At 39.5% G+C, this 19969-nt stretch overlaps 1 protein-coding gene across 1 annotated transcript; it reads right to left on the bottom strand.

Annotated features, from left to right (window-relative positions):
* Nucleotides 1-8902: 8902 nt before the first annotated feature.
* LOC121844124 (NLR family CARD domain-containing protein 3-like) lies at nucleotides 8903-11980 on the bottom strand. Its single transcript, XM_042314032.1, has 5 exons — nucleotides 11920-11980; nucleotides 11562-11790; nucleotides 9415-11185; nucleotides 9073-9128; nucleotides 8903-8913 (listed from the first exon to the last, which is right to left on the bottom strand). Exons 2-5 carry the CDS (start codon nucleotides 11770-11772, stop codon nucleotides 8903-8905), a joined length of 2049 nt encoding a protein of 682 aa, XP_042169966.1. The 5' UTR covers nucleotides 11773-11790; nucleotides 11920-11980.
* Nucleotides 11981-19969: the final 7989 nt, after the last annotated feature.

Genomic DNA, 19969 nt, shown 5'->3' with positions numbered 1-19969 from the left:
TTGATGATCTTTATGGCCTTCCTGTGACATCAGGTGGTTGATGTCCTTGATGATGTTATACGTTGTGCAGACCTCACTACCCTCTGGTTGTTTCTGCGAAATCAGCAGTGTATGTGGAGCGTATGTCCATACATAATTGTACTATTTGTTATTCAACATAAAAGACGTACAACAAATGATCACATTGGTATTTTAACGGTGTTATTGTTTAAATTGTTTAAATTTAAGAGTTTAAATGTTTAAAGATGATAAACAGAGGATCCATCTAAAACAGTATAAAACAAGATGATAAACAGAGGATCCATCTAAAACAGTATAAAACAAGATGATAAACAGAGGATCCATCTAAAACAGTATAAAACAAGATGATAAACAGAGGATCCATCTAAAACAGTATAAAACAAGATGATAAACAGAGGATCCATCTAAAACAGTATAAAACAAGATGATAAACAGGATCCATCTAAAACAGTATAAAACAAGATGATAAACAGAGGATCCATCTAAAACAGTATTAAACAAGATGATAAACAGAGGATCCATCTAAAACAGTATAAAACAAGTGCAGTATGTTCTGAGAATGTTAATTTAACGTCAACTCATAACGTCACACTATAACTTCATGGGAGTCTTGTGGAAAGACTGCATGTTGTTTTGGGGTTGAGTGACGTCTTCATCAACATTTGCAGAATATTCTGTAATATTTGTATTCCTGTTATATTTACACCTCTGTGTTTGTGGGACCACTTGGTGCTGGAATGAGGTGTCTGTTCCCAATTCTATTAGAAATGAATCATTTGAAGTTCCTGAGTCAAGATCACAAGGTCCTCACAATTATAGGAATACGCGTGTGTGTGTGTGTGTGTGTGTGAGTGTGCCCAGTGTGTGTGTCCAGAGTGTGTGTGTGTGTCAGTGTGTGTGTCAGTGTGTGTCCAGTGTGTGTGTGTGTGTGTGTGTGTGTGTCCTGTGTGTGTGTGTGTGTGTGTGTGTGTGTGTGTGTGTGTGTGTGTGTGTGTGTGTGTGTGTGTGTGTGTGTGTGTGTGTGTGTGTGTGTGTGTGTGTGTGTGTGTGTGTGCATGTGTATGTGTGTCTTGTGTGTGTGTGTCATGTGTGTGTGTGAGTCCAGTTTGTGTGTGTGTGTGTGTCCGGTATGTTTGTGTGTCCTGTGTGTGTGTGTGTCCTGTGTGTGTGTCAAGGGTGATTGTCAAGGGTGTGTGTCCAGTGTGTTTCTGTGTGTGACCTGTGTGTATGTGTCCTGTGTGTGTGTCCTGTGTGTGTGACCTGTGTGTATGTGTCCTGTGTGTGTGTCCTGTGTGTGTGACCTGTGTGTATGTGTCCTGTGTGTGTGTCCTGTGTGTGTGTCCTGTGTGTGTGTGTCCTGTGTGTGTGTGTGTCCTGTGTGTGTGTGTGTGTGTGTCCAGTGTGTGTTTGTGCAAGTGTGTGTGTGTATGTCGTGTGTGTCCAGCGTGTGTCCAGTGTGTGTGTGTACTCAGTGTGTGTGTCCAGTGTGTGCCCAGTGTGTGTGTGTGCCCAGTGTGTGTGTACAGTGTGTGCGTGTGTCCAGTGTGTGTGTACAGTGTGTGTGCCCTGTGTGTGTGTGTGTGTGAGAGAGTCCAGTTTGTGTGTGTGTCCTGTGTGTGTGAGTCCAGTTTGTGTGTCAAGGGTGTGTGTAAAATGTGTTTGCCCAGTGTGTGTCTAGTTTGTGTGTGTATGTCCAGTGTGTGTGTGTTCAGTGTGTGTGTGTCTGTGTCTATCCAGTGTGTGTGTACAGTGTGTGTGTGTGTGTGTCAAGGGAGTGTGTGTGTGTGTACAGTGTGTGAGTGTGTGTGTCCTGTGTGTGTGTTCAGTGCGTCCAGTGTTTGTCCAGTGTGTGTGTGTCCAGTGTGTGTGTGCCCAGCCTGTGTGTGTGTGTGTCCTGTGTGTGTGTGTTTGTGTGTGTGTGTCTCCGTCCAGTCCAGTGTGTGTGTGTCCTGTGTGTGTGTGTGTGTGTCCTGGTTGTGTGTGTGTGTATGTGTGTGTGTGTGTGTGTGTGTGTGTGTGTGTGTGTGTGTGTGTGTGTGTGTGTGTGTGTGTTTGTCCAGTGTTTGTGTTATGTTATTTATTTTTAAAGGGACACTGAGTTGCCATCATAATAAACCCCAAAAGCTGGATAGAGGGGCTCAGTGAATGTGGAGGTGAATGTGATCAGGTGGGTCAGTGTGTCAGAGGAGGCTCTATAGAAGGACAGAGTGCCGGCTGGCCAGTCCAGATACACTCCTACTCTGTGGGAGCTGGAGGAGGGGACGTCTATGGTAGTGGTATTATCATTGTGCCAGGCAGATGTAACTGTTGTCAGAGCAGAACAGAGTCCAGGACTTGTCATTTAATCCAATCACACAGTCATTACCCCCCTCCACTCCTGTTGATTCCTTTATATGTCACTGCTATATCAGCCCCCATCTCCCCACTCCACTCTGCCTCCTCCCAGTAACAGCGCCCAGTCAGACCCTCTCTACACAGCACCTGTCTATAGTCCTCAAATCTCTCTGGGTGATCAGGATACGGCTGCTCCTCTCTCCTACATGTCACCTTTCTGTTCTCCTCAGACAGAGAGAGGAGTCTGTTTACTGTGTTTGGGTCCAGTGTGAGATCACAGACATCTGATGGATGAAACCAGACACAATATTAGAAATCATCATCATTCACATTAGAATGTTAACTCACTTTTCACTAATTAATTTAATGTAGATGTTTCTAGGTATCAAAAGGAGAAGTTAAGGTAACTTGAGACTTGTTGAATGATCATATGTTATACTGTATGGTAATATAAAACACACTTATTCCCATTAATTACACACACACACACACACACACACACACACACACACACACACACACACACACACACACACACACACACACACACACACACACACACACACACACAAAGCAACTCTTTGTAAACTTTGGTGTCCCTGATTTCTGCTTCTGAAGAACTACAGCTGATATTTAATATGACCAAGTAAGTAATGATGGTGATCTTTGACTTTGACTTAACATGAATTAAGACTTATTCTTAGTCATACTCTTCACAGTAGTCAACACTCACATTTTCTAAGCCCAGGATTCATTGTGTACTCTCCACCATGTTCCACACTGTAGCGGTAAGCAGAAGAACAGGCAGTCATTGAGTGTCACACACACACACACACACACACACACACACACACACACACACACACACACACACACACACACACACACACACACACTCACACGCACACACACACACACCGACACACACACACACACACACACCTTAGTCCAAGTGGCTGTAATAATGTTTGTCTTAACTATTCTGATAACTAAAACATGTCTGTTTTGAACATTGACATAAACCCTCTACATACTTGAGTTTCTCCAGTCTGCAGTGTGGATCCTCCAGTCCAGCAGAGAGCAGTCTGACTCCTGAGTCTCCTGGGTGATTGTAGCTCAGGTCCAGCTCTCTCAGGTGTGAGGGGTTTGACCTCAGAGCTGAGACCAGAGAAGCACAGCCTTCCTCTGTGACTAGACAGCGTGACAGCCTGCAAAGAGTAAAGAGTCAAATCATATTAAAATCACACTGATGATGATCTTTGGTGGTGAAAACAGTGGCAGTATATTTTTTGAAAATGTTTAGATATATCAGTGTCCTTTCAAATAAAATGTGACATTCTGTCTCATAATAATGAGTGAGAAAACAATAAGGGAGGACAACAAAACATGCTAACCTCTCACCATTACCAATAACAGAGACTACAACAAAACATGCCATCCTCTCACCATTACCAATAACAGAGACTACAACAAAACATACTAACCTCTCACCATTACCAATAACAGAGGCTACAACAAAACATGCTAACCTCTCACCATTACCAATAACAGAGACTACAACAAAACATGCCATCCTCTCACCATTACCAATAACAGAGACTACAACAAAACATGCTAACCTCTCACCATTACCAATAACAGAGGCTACAACAAAACATGCTAACCTCTCACCATTACCAATAACAGAGGCTACAACAAAACATGCTAACCTCTCACCATTACCAATAACAGAGGCTACAACAAAACATGCTAACCTCTCACCATTACCAATAACAGAGGCTACAACAAAACAAGCTAACCTCTCACCATTACCAATAACAGAGACTACAACAAAACATGCTAATCTCTCACCATTACCAATAACAGAGGCTACAAAAAAACATACTAACCTCTCACCATTACCAATAACAGAGGCAACAACAAAACATGCTAACCTCTCACCATTACCAATAACAGAGGCTACAACAAAACAAACTAACCTCTCACCATTACCAATAACAGAGGCTACAACAAAACATGCTAACCTCTCACCATTACCAATAAGAGACTACAACAAAACATGCTAACCTCTCACCATTACCAATAACAGAGGCTACAACAAAACGTGGTAACCTTCACCATTACCAATAACAGAGGCTATAACAAAACATGCTAACCTCTCACCATTACCAATAACAGAGGATACAACAAAACATGCTTACCTCTCACCATTACCAATAACAGAGGCTACAACAAAACATGCTAACCTCTCACCATTACCAATAACAGAGGCTACAACAAAACATGCTAACCTCTCACCATTACCAATAACAGAGGCTACAACAAAACATGCTAACCTCTCACCAGATAGAAATACCTTTAAATAAAAGGTGACATTCTGTACTGTTGCCTAATATGGAACATTACATCTGAAATCCAAAATACTGGACCATAGCAGCACATTTAAAACTGTACGATTCACTGTCCAACCACATATGGTGTGGACTATATGTGTCCGGTAAACACATGTGGATCTGTTGAACAGTTATCACTTGTTGACCAACTACAGGAATACTGACCTCAGAGTCTCCAGTTTACAGTGGGGATTCCCCAGACCATCAGAGAGCAACTTCACTCCTGAATCCTTCAGGTCATTGTTACTCAGATCCAGCTCTCTCAGGTGTGAGGGGTTTGACCTCAGTGCTAAGACCAGAGAAGCACAGCCTTCCTCTGTGACTAGACAGCCTGACAGCCTGCAAAGAGTCAAATCATATTCAAATCACACAGCTATTCTGTGACGGTCAGAAGTCGCGGCAGTATATTTTTCCAACATTTTCATATATATCAGTGTCCTGAAACCTGCCATATCTATTCATAAACTAATGAATGTGTCATTATTATAAATGATCATAATATTACTTGTAGAGTGAAACATTAATATCCCAAATATTTGACTAGACTGACCAGACCAGTTTAAAAAGCAGTATCAGTCAGAAGACAGACAGTGAGGTATCAGATTTAGATTGTATTGAGTATACAGTCCACACCACATCTATATTGACAGTGAAGCTAACATTTAAATGTGGCTCTATACTCCAACATTTTGGATTTCAGATCAAATGTTTCATATTGAGGTGACAGTATATAATGTCACCTTTTTTGGGGGGGTTTCTTAATACATGTCTGTTTCACGTTTTTAAATAAAAACACTTTATATACCTCGTCCCTCCGTTTGAATTTGTCATAAGTAATCTGACCAATTCACTTTCAGTGTATTAAAATAGTCAACAAAAAAAAAAGTTCAGTATTTTGTCCGATATTCCTTGAACTTCATCAAGCTTGTGACTTAAACTCATTTATTGCTTTGGTTGTTGTTGGGTTGTGTTTTGCCCAATATTCAAATGGTGATGAATGGAGTAACCTTCTGTCTCAGTGAGTAGATAACATATTTCTAAAGACAACTAAATAAATGCTGATGATGCCATGATTAACACAAATCTTGAATGAATTATTAATAATAATGAGTAAGAAAGTTACAGAGGCTACAACAAAACATGCTAACCTCTCACCATTACCAACAACAGAGGACACAACAAAACATGCTAACCTCTCACCATTACCAATAACAGAGGCTAACAAAACATACTAACCTCTCAACATTACCAATAACAGAGGATACAACAAAACATACTAACCTCTCACCATTACCAATAACAGAGGTTACAACAAAACATGCTAACCTCTCACCATTACCAATAACAGAGGCTACAACAAAACATGCTAACCTCTCACCATTACCAATAACAGAGGCTACAACAAAACATGCTAACCTCTCACCATTACCAATAACAGAGGCTACAACAAAACATGCTAACCTCTCACCATTACCCATAACAGAGACTACAACAAAACATACTAACCTCTCACCATTACCAATAACAGAGACTACAACAAAACATGCTAACCTCTCACCATTACCAATAACAGAGGCTACAACAAAACATGCTAACCTCTCACCATTACCAATTACAGAGACTACAACAAAACATGCTAATCTCTCACCATTACCAATAACAGAGGCTACAAAAAACATACTAACCTCTCACCATTACCAATAACAGAGGCTACAACAAAACATGCTAACCTCTCACCATTACCAATAACAGAGGCTACAACAAAATATGCTAACCTCTCACCATTACCAATAACAGAGGCTACAACAAAACATGCTAACCTCTCACCATTACTAATAACAGAGGATACAACAAAACATGCTAACCTCTCACCATTACCAATAACAGAGGATACAACAAAACATGCTAACCTCTCACCATTACCAATAACAGAGACTACAACAAAACATGCTAACCTCTCACCATTACCAATAACAGAGGATACAACAAAACATGCTAACCTCTCACAATTACCAATAACAGAGACTACAACAAAACATGCTAACCTCTCACCATTACCAATAACAGAGACTACAACAAAACATGCTAACCTCTCACCATTACCAATAACAGAGGATACAACAACACATGCTAACCTCTCACCATTACCAATAACAGAGGCTACAACAAAACATGCTAACCTCTCACCATTACCAATAACAGAGGCTACAACAAAACATGATAACCTCTCACCAGGTATAAATACCTTTAAATAAAAGGTGACATTCTGTACTGTTGCCTAATATGGAACATTACATCTGAAATCCAAAATACTGGACCATAGCAGCACATTTAAAACTGTAAGCATCACTGTCCAAACACATGTGGTGTGGACTTAGTGTGTCTGGTAAACACATGTGGATCTGGTGAACAGTTATCACTTGTTGACCAACTACAGGAATACTGACCTCAGAGTCTCCAGTTTACAGTGGGGATTCCCCAGACCATCAGAGAGCAACTTCACTCCTGAATCCTTCAGGTCATTGTTACTCAGATCCAGCTCTCTCAGGTGTGAGGGGTTTGACCTCAGTGCTAAGACCAGAGAAGCACAGCCTTCCTCTGTGACTAGACAGCCTGACAGCCTGCAAAGAGTCAAATCATATTCAAATCACACAGCTATTCTGTGACGGTCAGAAAATCGCGGCAGTATATTTTTTCCAACATTTTCAGATATATCAGTGTCCTGAAACCTGCCATATCTATTCATAAACTAATGAATGTGTCATTATTATAAATGATGATAATATTACTTGTAGAGTGAAACATTTATATCCCAAATATTTGAGTAGACTGACCAGACCAGTTTAAAAAGCAGTATCAGTCAGAAGACAGACAGTGAGGTATCAGATTTAGATTGTATTGAGTATACAGTCCACACCATATCTATTTTGACAGTGAGGTATCAGATTTAGATTGTATTGAGTATACAGTCCACACCATATATATTTTGACAGTGAAGCTAACATTTAAATGTGGCTCTATACTCCAACATTTTGGATTTCAGATCAAATGTTTCATATTGAGGTGACAGTGTATAATTTCACCTTTTTTTAACAGTTTCTTAATACATGTCTGTTTCACGTTTTTAAATAAAAACACTTTATATACCTCGTCCCTCCGTTTGAATTTGTCATAAGTAATCTGACCAATTCACTTTCAGTGTATTAAAATAGTCAAAAAAAAAAGTTGAGTATTTGGTCCGATATTCCTTGAACTTCATCAAGCTTGTGACTTAAACTCATTTATTGCGTTGGTTGTTGTTGGGTTGTGTTTTGCCCAATATTCAAATGGTGATGAATGGAGTAACCTTCTGTCTCAGTGAGTAGATAACATATTTCTAAAGACAACTAAATAAATGCTGATGATGCCATGATTAACACAAATCTTGAATTAATTATTAATAATAATGAGTGAGAAAGTTACAGAGGCTACAACAAAACATGCTAACCTCTCACCATTACCAATAACAGAGACTACAACAAAACATGCTAACCTCTCACCATTACCAACAATAGAGGACACAACAAAACATGCTAACCTCTCACCATTACCAACAATAGAGGACACAACAAAACATGCTAACCTCTCACCATTACCAATAACAGAGGCTACAACAAAACATGCTAACCTCTCACCATTACCAATAACAAGGAGGTTACAATTTTTTCTGATCTTAATGCCTCTATAACTTTGGTGTTCGTCATTATTCACGATTCATTCCTGATTATTCATCATCATGGTAGCATCCACGTGAATGTAGAAGTGTTCAGAAACATCTTCTATTCTTACTGACAATACAAGTGAAGTGACTCCAAAATGACAGGACATTATTCACCATTCAGTTTCTATTAGGAAAAACATCTAAAACACAACCAAGACAAACTGCAAATTAATTCAACAAGTTAGTAGAATCACAAGCTTGATGTAATCACGGAAAATTGACATTCTGAAACTCTAAACTTTGATGAAATGTATTTGTCCAAATAATTAAGACTGCTTCAAATGGGAGAACTAGATACATAAAAACTGTACTTTAACTTCTAAACAGTAAAATATATATGTATAAATACAAATAAAAGGTGACATTCTGTACTGTCACCTAATATGAACAGTTGTCACTTGTCACCTAATATGAAACAACAGTGACCCAACTACAGGAACACTGACCTCAGAGTCTCCAGTTTACAGTGGGGATTCCCCAGTCCAGCAGAGAGCAGCTCCACTCCTGAATCCTTCAGGTCATTGTTACTCAGATCCAGCTCTCTCAGGTGTGAGGGGTTTGACCTCAGAGCTGAGACCAGAGAAGCACAGCCTTCCTCTGTGACTCCACAGCCTGACAGCCTGACAAAGAGATCATCATGACTTCACAAACACACTGTTAATTTAACACCAGTAGTGTAGAAGGACAATGGCAGATGCATTTGGTTTATTCTCTGAAACAACATATAGATTCATCTTCCGTTTCCTAGAATTGTATGGTCATATTGTTATACTAATGTGAAAATCAATGAATTTATTCAATGTGTTTTTCAATATAATATTATATACATATCATATCACATATTTTTCACTAAACTGAATATTTCTTCCTGATGATTAGTTCTTATATGTCATTTTATTTACTCACAGAACAGCTCTGGAGGCTTTGACCACTGGCAGCAGCCTCAGAAGACCTTCCTCTGATCTGGAGTATTTCTTCAGGTCAAACACATCCAGCTCCTTTTCTGAAGTCAGCAACACAAAGACCAGAGCTGACCACTGTGCAGATGACAGTTTGCCTCCAGAGAGACTTCCTGAGCTCAGGTATCTTTGGATCTCCTTCACTAGAGAATGGTCATTCAGTTCATTCAGACAGTGGAACAGATTGATGCTCTTCTCTGGAGAGAGATTCTCCCCGATCTTCTCCTTGATGTACTTGACTGTTTCTTCATGGCTCTGTGAGCTGCTTCTTGTCTTTGTCAGTAGACCTCGCAAGTGCTTCTGATTGGACTCCAGTGAGAGGCCCAGAAGGAAGCGGAGGAAAAGGTCCAGGTTTCCTGTCTCACTTTGTAAGGCTTTATCCACAGCACTCTTGTAGAAAGTAACTTCAGGCTTGTCGCTTGTTTGCAGTTTGTCCATTAGATTCTCATTGTTGTTGATGAATGAGAGGAACACATATACAGCAGCCAGAAACTCCTGAATGCTCAGATGAACAAAGCAGTACACCTTGTCCTGGTACAGCCCACATTCCTCTTTAAAGAGCTGTGTGCACAATCCTGAGTACACTGAGGCTTCATTGACATCAATGCCAGCCTCTTTCAGGTCTTCTTCATAGAAAATCAGATTGCCATTCACAAGCTGTTGAAAAGCCAGTTTTCCCAGTGACAGAATGCTCTCTTTATTCCAGTGTGGACCTGTCTCTTCTTTCCCAAGATACTTTTCATTCTTCTGTTTGGTATGAAACACCACAAGGTGTGTGTACATCTCAGTCAGAGTCTTGGGCATCTCTTCTCTCTTATGTTTCAGCATGTGTTCAAGGACTGTTGCAGAAATCCAACAGAAGACTGGAATGTGGCACATGATGTGGAGGCTCCTTGATGTCTTTATGTGTGAGATGATTCTGCTGGCCAGGTCCTCATCACTGAATCTCTTCCTGAAGTATTCCTCCTTCTGTGGGTCATTGAACCCTCGTACCTCTGTCACCTGGTCAACACACCCTGAAGGGATCTTATTGGCTGCTGCAGGTCGGGTAGTTATCCAGAGGAGAGCAGAGGGAAGCAGATTTCCCTTGATGAGATTTGTCAGCAGAACATCCACTGAGGTTGACTCTGTGACGTCCCAACAGATCTTGTTCTTCTGGAAGTCTAGGGGCAGTCGGCACTCATCCAGACCATCAAAGATGAACAGAACTTTGTACTTGTCATAGTTGGAGATTCCTGATTGTTTGGTTTCCATTGAGAAGTGATTGAGAAGTTCAATAAAAGTGTGTTTGTCCCCTTTCATCAAATTCAGCTCCCGAAAAGGGAATGAAAATACAAATTGGACATCCTGATTTGCTTTTCCTTCAGCCCAGTCCAGAATGAACTTCTGCACAGAGACTGTTTTTCCAATGCCAGCGACTCCCTTTGTCAGCACAGTTCTGATACGTTTGTCTTGTCCAGTTAAGGGTTTGAAGATGTCATTACATTTGATTGCAGTCTCTGGTCTTGCTTGTTTCCTGGTTGTTGTCTCAATCTGTCTCAGCTCATGTTCATTATTGACCTCTCCTGTTCCACCCTCTGTGATGTAGAGCTCTGTGTAGATCTTATTGAGAAGTGTTGGGTTTCCTTGTTTAGCGATCCCCTCAAATACACATTGAAACTTCTTCTTTAGATTAGATTTGAGTTCACGTTGGCAAATCACAGCAGGATCATCTGAATCTAGAAATAACACAGAGGATATTAATATTATGTCTGTTTTAATGCCTACAGTATTGTAGGACTGTTATAAAGTTGTACATTATAATAATTTCTTCTCTCAGCTCACTGTATAAATGTTTTAATGTTTTCATAATGCATTACAGACTGGTGTCACTGATTAAAATATTATTGGTATTATTGATGGTATTATTAATGTTGTCTCTCTCTCTCTAAATGAATCAACACAACACATCCCTGCTGCTACTTGATGAGGTCACTAGGTGTTGTGTTAAGGCTGCTACAATATCATTGAGTTACACAGCTACTTTAGCTGTACTTTAGCTACAGCTTTTAAATGTTATGAAACATAATTCATCATGAGGCAGACAGATCTTACATTTCTCCAGTGTGTCAGCAAGCTCCTTCTGGTTCATTTTCCTCAGGACGTGCAGTGTGATCTTCAGAGCCCCCTCTCTGGCACTGCTCTCCTGCTTCTCATCTTCAGCATCCACCACTTCCTTATCCTGCTTCTGACTCTCAAAGCCTTCTGGGAGTTCTGGACTAAGAATCCTCTTGAACATCTTCAGCTCGTTCTTCACAAATGTCATAATTTTCTCTTCAAGCAACTGAAATAAATAAAGTAAATAAGTTAAGCAAGAGAATAAATGCTTTCTCATCAACACATTAAAGAATGATTGACAGATCAACTTTACTTGAGGTAAACAAAAACAAATGTACATAACAGGACCACATACACTGAATATGGAGGCCAGGTCTGTTTGATGACTCTGGGAAGACTGACCACTGAGAATCTCTGACTCTGATCTCTCCTGTTGGTTTCTGTGGACAAAACATGAGATTACATCTCCTCATCCAGGGAGTACACACACACACACACACACACACACACACACACACACACACACACACACACACACACACACACACACACACACACACACACACACACACACACACACACACAGGGAGGGTGTGTTGAATGTTGTGTTTGTTTAATATTGTTTTAGGACTACTATTGACAAAAGGAATAGCCTATGGATTATGAAAACAACAAATAAATGGGAAAATGGGAGAGGAGAAATGACTAGAGACAGTGTTGTTTAACTCACTGACCAGGACCCATGAGTTCTTCTTACCTTTGTTCAGTAGAAAAGTCTCTCTCTCTAAAGTTATAAGAGATTCATGGACCGGTCACTCTTCATGGACACACAGCTGGGAACAGGGGAGGCTGGTCTCTCCTGCTTGATTGGACTTCAACACAACAGAGACAAACATTACATCTCTCATCTACTCTGAGCTCAGATGGGGAAACATAAGAAGAGTTCCAAAACAGAAATGCCCTTAAATTTGCTGTTGTTTCTTAAAGAAATTATGAAAGAGATTGGTGTGTTTTTTCACTATCTAATCACGGCATGGTGTTGTTCAATGACAGACATGTATTTGTTTAAAATGTATCACTGGAAGGTTTCATTTCAGAGAGACAAGGTATTTGCTAAATGCTATACATCTGCCTCACTCTCAGAGAAATCAGTAGTACTGCTAGGTATTACACAGTAATAACATGTATTTAATTTAATCTTTATTTTACTAGGCAAGTAAGTTAAGAACAAATTCTTATTTTCAATGACAGCCTAGGAACAGTGGGTTAGGCCTGTTTAGGGGCAGAACGGCAGATTTGTACCTTGTCAGCTCGGGGATTCGAACTTGCAACCTTTTGGTTATTAGTCCAACACTCTAACCACTAGGCTACCCTGCCTATAAATGCCTCACTCTCAGAGAAATCAGTAGAACTGCTCGGTTTTACACAGTAATAATATATATCTGTCTCACTCTCAGATAAATCAGTAGAACTGCTAGGTTTTACACAGTTATAATATATATCTGCCTCACTCTCAGAGAAGTCAGTAGTACTGCTAGGTTTTACACAGTAGTAATATATATCAAATGTGACCGAAGGGTTATTTGGCCTTATGTTGCAAAATTTGAAACGGTGTTTTTCACATAAGATATAAGCAGAGACTCGGAGCTGGAAAATGGTATATCAGACACTTGTTGAGGAACAATGGGAAAGTTATTCTGCTTTGAAAGATGGTCATCTTGTAACCTCACTTTTGAGAAAATGGCGTTTGAATGTTTTGGTACCTACTGGAGAGCTCTCTTTTGTCTACAGGGCTGTTACTTTGGCAGATAATGTAAATATATTTATTTTTATATAATTAACTACATGTATGATGTTTTTGGTTAATTTCAATTAATTTCATTGTTTGTTAAAGCTATAAATGGTTTTTTATGGTCGTAAGTGGTAAAATGAACTACAAAATGTTATATCTTGCAATTATTAGTAATTACTACTTTTGTAAGGAATTACACATTATTCAGTACTACTGCAGTTGCTACATAATTCCAATAGATGGCGGCATAAGACCACGAAAGACATTTCAGAATATTAGTTTAGTTTTCTCCTGGATACACCACCACTCCCCTCACAGGAAAACTCCTGTGTGCTTCTTCCTGTCCCTTTCCACACTGCTAACACAAGAGGAAGTACTGAAAAGCATTTAACAGATTACTGTGGAGTAATATAATGATGATTCATGTTTATTATTTCCTGGTTTTAGAGGAAGGACTGAAAAGGCATTTAACAGATTACTGTGAAGTAATATAATGATGATTCATGTTTATTATTACCTGGTTTTATGCTCATGTTTTGAAATTATACTTCATTAATATAACGATTATCAATAAACCTGAACATTTATTCAGTCACCTCTGGTTTAGAACAACGTATTTTCCAGGTACATTCACTGTCAAATTCATTAACCAGCATCGACCCGCTCTGCCTTCTCTCACTAGTAGTCAACTCAGCCCCACTAAAAGCTTGTGTCGTCAGTCTGCCTTCTCTCTCTAGTCTGCTGTCAACTCAGCACCACTAAAAAGCTTGTGTCGTCAGTCTGCCTTCTCTCTCTAGTCGTCAACTCAGCACCACTAAAAAGCTTGTGTCGTTACTCTGCCTTCTCTCAACTCACCCCCACTAAAAACTATTTTTTAGTCTGCCTTCTCTCTCTCAACTCAGCCCCCACTAAAAAGCTTGTGTCGTTAGTCTGCCTTCTCTCTCTAGTCGTCAACTCACCCCCACTAAAAAGCTTGTGTCGTTACTCTGCCTTCTCTCTCTAGTCGTCAACTCAGCACCACTAAAAAGCTTGTGTCGTTAGTCTGCCTTCACTCTCTAGTCGTCAACTCAGCCCCACTAAAAGCTTGTGTCGTCAGTCTGCCTTCTCTCTCTAGTCGTCAACTCACCCCCCACTAAAAAGCTTGTGTCGTCAGTCTGCCTTCTCTCTCTAGTCGTCAACTCAGCCCCACTAAAAAGCTGGTGTCGTCGCTCTGCCTTCTCTAGGACATGTTGAGGTTAATTTACTAACTGCTAGGTTGCATGATGCAATTTATTGACGGGCTGGAAGACGCACTCTGTCTTTTCTATTCTGAGGTTGTTTACTCACAATATCAGATATTACAGTAACATGATTTTTTATAATGTATATTAAGGTAAAGGTACTGACTGGTGATTATTTACCCGGGGTTCAATATCTGCTATAGTCACTATTTTTGCTCTCCCAAAAGCAACACAGCCCAAATACAAGATATATAGCTAACTAAAGTAATGAGTGACCATTTTAGAAAATCATGGGACATATAGTTTTTGATTGCATGCTATTTTATGTGCATCATATTGCTGCTTGTAGCCTATAACTGATGCTTTGTGGTATTATGCTGACATCTATTAGAAATATTTAGCAATTTAAAGTTATTAATTAATGTAAGAGAAATGTACAGACATTGATGAGGCACATGAGAAATAAAGTGTATTTTTCTGGTTAATTCCTTAGATCAGTCTCAAACCTGATCCACTTATCCCACGACAATTTAAAATCTGTACAAACCACATTTGAAAAAAAAACTAATGTGTCTTGTTGATCAAGTGTTCTGCCTTGCAATAATATATACAGTGGGGAGAACAAGTATTTGATACAGTGCCGATTTTGCAGGTTTTCCAACTTACAAAGCATGTCATTTTTTATCATAGGTACACTTCAACTGTGAGAGACGGAATCTAAAACAAAAATCCAGAAAATCGCATTGTATGAATTTTCAGTAATTAATTTGCATTTTATTGCATGACATAAGTATTTGATACATCAGAAAAGCAGAACTTAATATTTGGTACAGAAACCTTTGTTTGCAATTACAGAGATCATACGTTTCCTGTAGTTCCTGACCAGGTTTATAAAGTATTTAAAGGTTTATAAGGTATATCAAATTCCAAAACTATAAGAGCTAAATGCTGAGACAGGTTTTGATTAACAAAATAATCAAAATGCTATTTAGTACTATAATTGTATTTACTAACATAATATTATCACTAAAATAGTTTCTAAAAGTGTCCTACGCTACCCTAGAATTAGGGTTAGGGGTTAGTCAAGGGACATAAAGTCTTTGTTTGCTGCTATTTTATGTCCATCATATTGCTGCTTGTAGCCTATAACTGATGCTTCATGGTCCATCATATTGCTGCTTGTAGACTATAACTGATGCTTCATGGTCCATCATATTGCTGCTTGTAGATTATAACTGATGCTTCATGGTCCATCATATTGCTGCTTGTAGCCTATAACTGATGCTTCATGGTCCATCATATTGCTGCTTGTAGCCTATAACTGATGCTTCATGGTCCATCATATTGCTGCTTGTAGCCTATAACTGATGCTTCATGGTCCATCATATTGCTGCTTGTAGCCTATAACTGATGCTTCATGGTCCATCATATTGCTGCTTGTAGCCTATAACTGATGCTTCATGGTCCATCATATTGCTGCTTGTAGCCTATAACTGATGCTTCATGGTCCATCATATTGCTGCTTGTAGCCTATAACTGATGCTTCATGGTCCATCATATTGCTGCTTGTAGCCTATAACTGATGCTTCATGGTCCATCATATTGCTGTTGGCCTATAACTGATGCTTCATGGTCCATCATATTGCTGCTTGTAGCCTATAACTGATGCTTCATGGTCCATCATATTGCTGCTTGTAGCCTATAACTGATGCTTCATGGTCCATCATATTGTAATTAACTGATTCTTTTGGTCTTATGGCTGCCATCTATTGGAAATATTTAGCAATTAAAAGTTATTAATTCACTTACAGACATTGGTGAGGCAGCTGAGAAATATAGTGTATTTTTCTTGTTAATTCCTTAGATCAGTATCAAACCTGCTCCACTTATCCCACGACAATTTTCAAATCTGTCCAAACCACATTTTTAAAATATAACTAATGTGTCTTGTTGATTCTGCAATAATATGTATAATAAAATAACAAACAAATTAAAGCTAAATGCTTAGACAAGTTTTGATTAACAAAATAATCAGTGCTATTTAGTACTATAATGGTATTTACTAACATAATATTATTTCCTAAATAGTTTCTAAAAGTGTTCTAGGCTACCCTTCCCTATAATTAGTTAGGGTTAAGGCTAAAATAGCTAATACGCAGGGTTAGATTTTCTGTATAGCACTTTGTGACATCCAGACGAGCTTCAAGGCCATACAACTCTCCTTCTGTGCCCTCCAACTGCTCTTAAATGTAAGTAAAACTAAATGCATGCTCTTCAACCGATCGCTGCCCTCACCTGCTCGCCCGTCCAGCATCACTACTCTGACGGCTCTGACTTAGAATACGTTAGACTGTAAACTCTCCTTCCAGACTCACATTAAGCATCTCCAATCCAAAATAAAATCTAGAATTGGCTTCCTACATCGCAACAAAGCATTCTTCAGTCATGTAGCCAAACATACCCTCGTAAAACTGAGCATTCTACCAATCCTCGACTTCGGTGATGTCATCTATAAAATAGCCTCCAACACTCTACTCAACAAACTGGATGCAGTCTATCACAGTGCCATCCGTTTCGTCACCAAAGCCTCATACGCTACCCACCATTGAGACCTGTACGTTCTCGTTGGTTGGCCCTCGCTTCATACTCGGCGCCAAACCCACTGGCTACAGGTTATCTACAAGTCTCTGCTAGTTAAAGCCCCGCCTTATCTCAGCTCACTGGTCACCATAGCAGCACCCACTTAGCACGCGCTCCAGCAGGTATATCTCACTGGTCACCCCCAAAGCCAATTCCTCCTTTGGTCGTCTTTCCTTCCAGTTCCCTGCTGCCAATGACTGGAACGAACTGCAAAAATCTCTGAAACTGGAAACACTTATCTCCCTCACTAGCTTTAAGCACCAGCTGTCAGAGCAGCTCACGGATCACTGCACATAGCCCATCTATCTACCTCATCCCCATACTGTATTTATTTAATTATCTTGCTCCTTTGCACCCCAGTATCTCTACTTGCACATTCATCTTCTGCACATCTACCATTCCAGTGTTTAATTGCTATATTGTAATTACTTTGCCACCATGGCCTTTTTATTGCCTTAACTCCCTTATCTTACCTCATTTGCACTCACTGTATATAGACTTTTTGTTTTCTTTGGTTCTACTGTATTATTGACTGTATGTTTTGTTTATTCCATGTGTAACTCTGTGTTGTTGTATGTGTCGAATTGCTATGCTTTATCTTGGCCAGGTCGCAGTTGCAAATGAGAATTTGTTCTCAACTAGCCTACCTGGTTAAATAAAGGTGTTCTCAACTAGCCTACCTGGTTAAATAAAGGTGTGTTCTAACCTCCATCCTGGTTAAATAGAGCCTAGCTACAACCTGGTTACCAATAAAGAGGCTACAAAAAATTACAATGAGTACAACAAAACATGCTAACCTACCATTACCAATAACAGAGGCTACAACAAAACATGCTAACCTCTCACCATTACCAATAACAGAGACTACAACAAAACATACTAACCTCTCACCATTACCAATAACAGAGACTACAAAAAACCTTCATTACCAATAACAGAGGATACAACAAAACATAAACCTCTCACCATTACCAATAACAGAGGCTACAACAAAACATGCTAACCTCTCACCATTACCAATAACAGAGACTACAACAAAACATGCTAACCTCTCACCATTACCAATAACAGAGACTACAACAAAACATGCTAACCTCTCACCATTACCAATAACAGAGACTACAACAAAACATGCTAACCTCTCACCATTACCAATAACAGAGACTACAACAAAACATACTAACCTCTCACCATTACCAATAACAGAGGCTACAACAAAACATGCTAACCTCTCACCATTACCAATAACAGAGGCTACAACAAAACATGCTAACCTCTCACCATTACCAATAACAGAGACTACAACAAAACATGCTAACCTCTCACCATTACCAATAACAGAGGCTACAACAAAACATGCTAACCTCTCACCATTACCAATAACAGAGGCTACAACAAAACATACTAACCTCTCACCATTACCAATAACAGAGGCTACAACAAAACATGCTAACCTCTCACCATTACCAATAACAGAGGATACAACAAAACATGCTAACCTCTCACCATTACTAATAACAGAGGATACAACAAAACATGCTAACCTCTCACCATTACCAATAACAGAGGATACAATAAAACATGCTAACCTCTCACCATTACTAATAACAGAGGATACAACAAAACATGCTAACCTCACCATTACCAATAACAGAGGCTACAACAAAACATACTATTCTCTCACCATTACCAATAACAGAGGCTACAACAAAACATGCTAACCTCTCACCATTACCAATAACAGAGGCTACAACTAAAACATGCTAACCTCTCACCAATACCAATAACAGAGGCTACAACAAAACATGCTAACCTCTCACCATTACCAATAACAGAGGATACAATAAAACATGCTAACCTCTCACCATTACTAATAACAGAGGATACAACAAAACATGCTAACCTCACCATTACCAATAACAGAGGATACAACAAAACATGCTAACCTCACCATTACCAATAACAGAGGCCAACAACACATGCTAACCTCTCACCATTACCACAGAGGATACAACAAAACATACAACAAAACATGCTAACCTCTCACCATTACCAATAACAGAGGCTACAACAAAACATGTAACCTCTCACCATTACCAATAACAGAGGCTACAACAAAACATGCTAACCTCCCATTACCAATAACAGAGGCTACAACAAAACATGGCTAACCTCTCACCAATAACAGAGGCTACTAACCTCACCATTACCAATAACAGAGGCTACAACAAAACATGCTAACCTCACCATTACCAATAACAGAGGCTACAACAAACATGCTAACCTCTCACCATTACCAATAACAGAGGCTACAACAAAACATACTAACCTCTCACCATTACCAATAACAGAGGCTACAACAAAACATGCTAACCTCTCACCATTACCAATAACAGAGGCTACAACAAGACATACTAACCTCTGACCATTACTAACCTAACCTCACCATTACCAATAACAGAGGCTACAACAAAACATGCTAACCTCTCACCATTACCAATAACAGAGGCTACAACAAAACATACTAACCTCTCACCATTACCAATAACAGAGGCTACAACAAAACATACTAACCTCTCACCATTACCAATAACAGAGGCTACAACAAAACATGCTAACCTCTCACCATTACCAATAACAGAGGCTACAACAAAACATGCTAACCTCTCACCATTACCAATAACAGAGGCTACAACAAAACATGCTAACCTCTCACCATTACCAATAACAGAGGATACAATAAAACATGCTAA

The sequence above is a fragment of the Oncorhynchus tshawytscha genome, unplaced genomic scaffold (assembly GCF_018296145.1).
Source record: "Oncorhynchus tshawytscha isolate Ot180627B unplaced genomic scaffold, Otsh_v2.0 Un_contig_8772_pilon_pilon, whole genome shotgun sequence".
Taxonomy (NCBI): Eukaryota; Metazoa; Chordata; class Actinopteri; order Salmoniformes; family Salmonidae; genus Oncorhynchus; species Oncorhynchus tshawytscha.
This window is presented reverse-complemented; position numbering and strand designations above follow the sequence as displayed.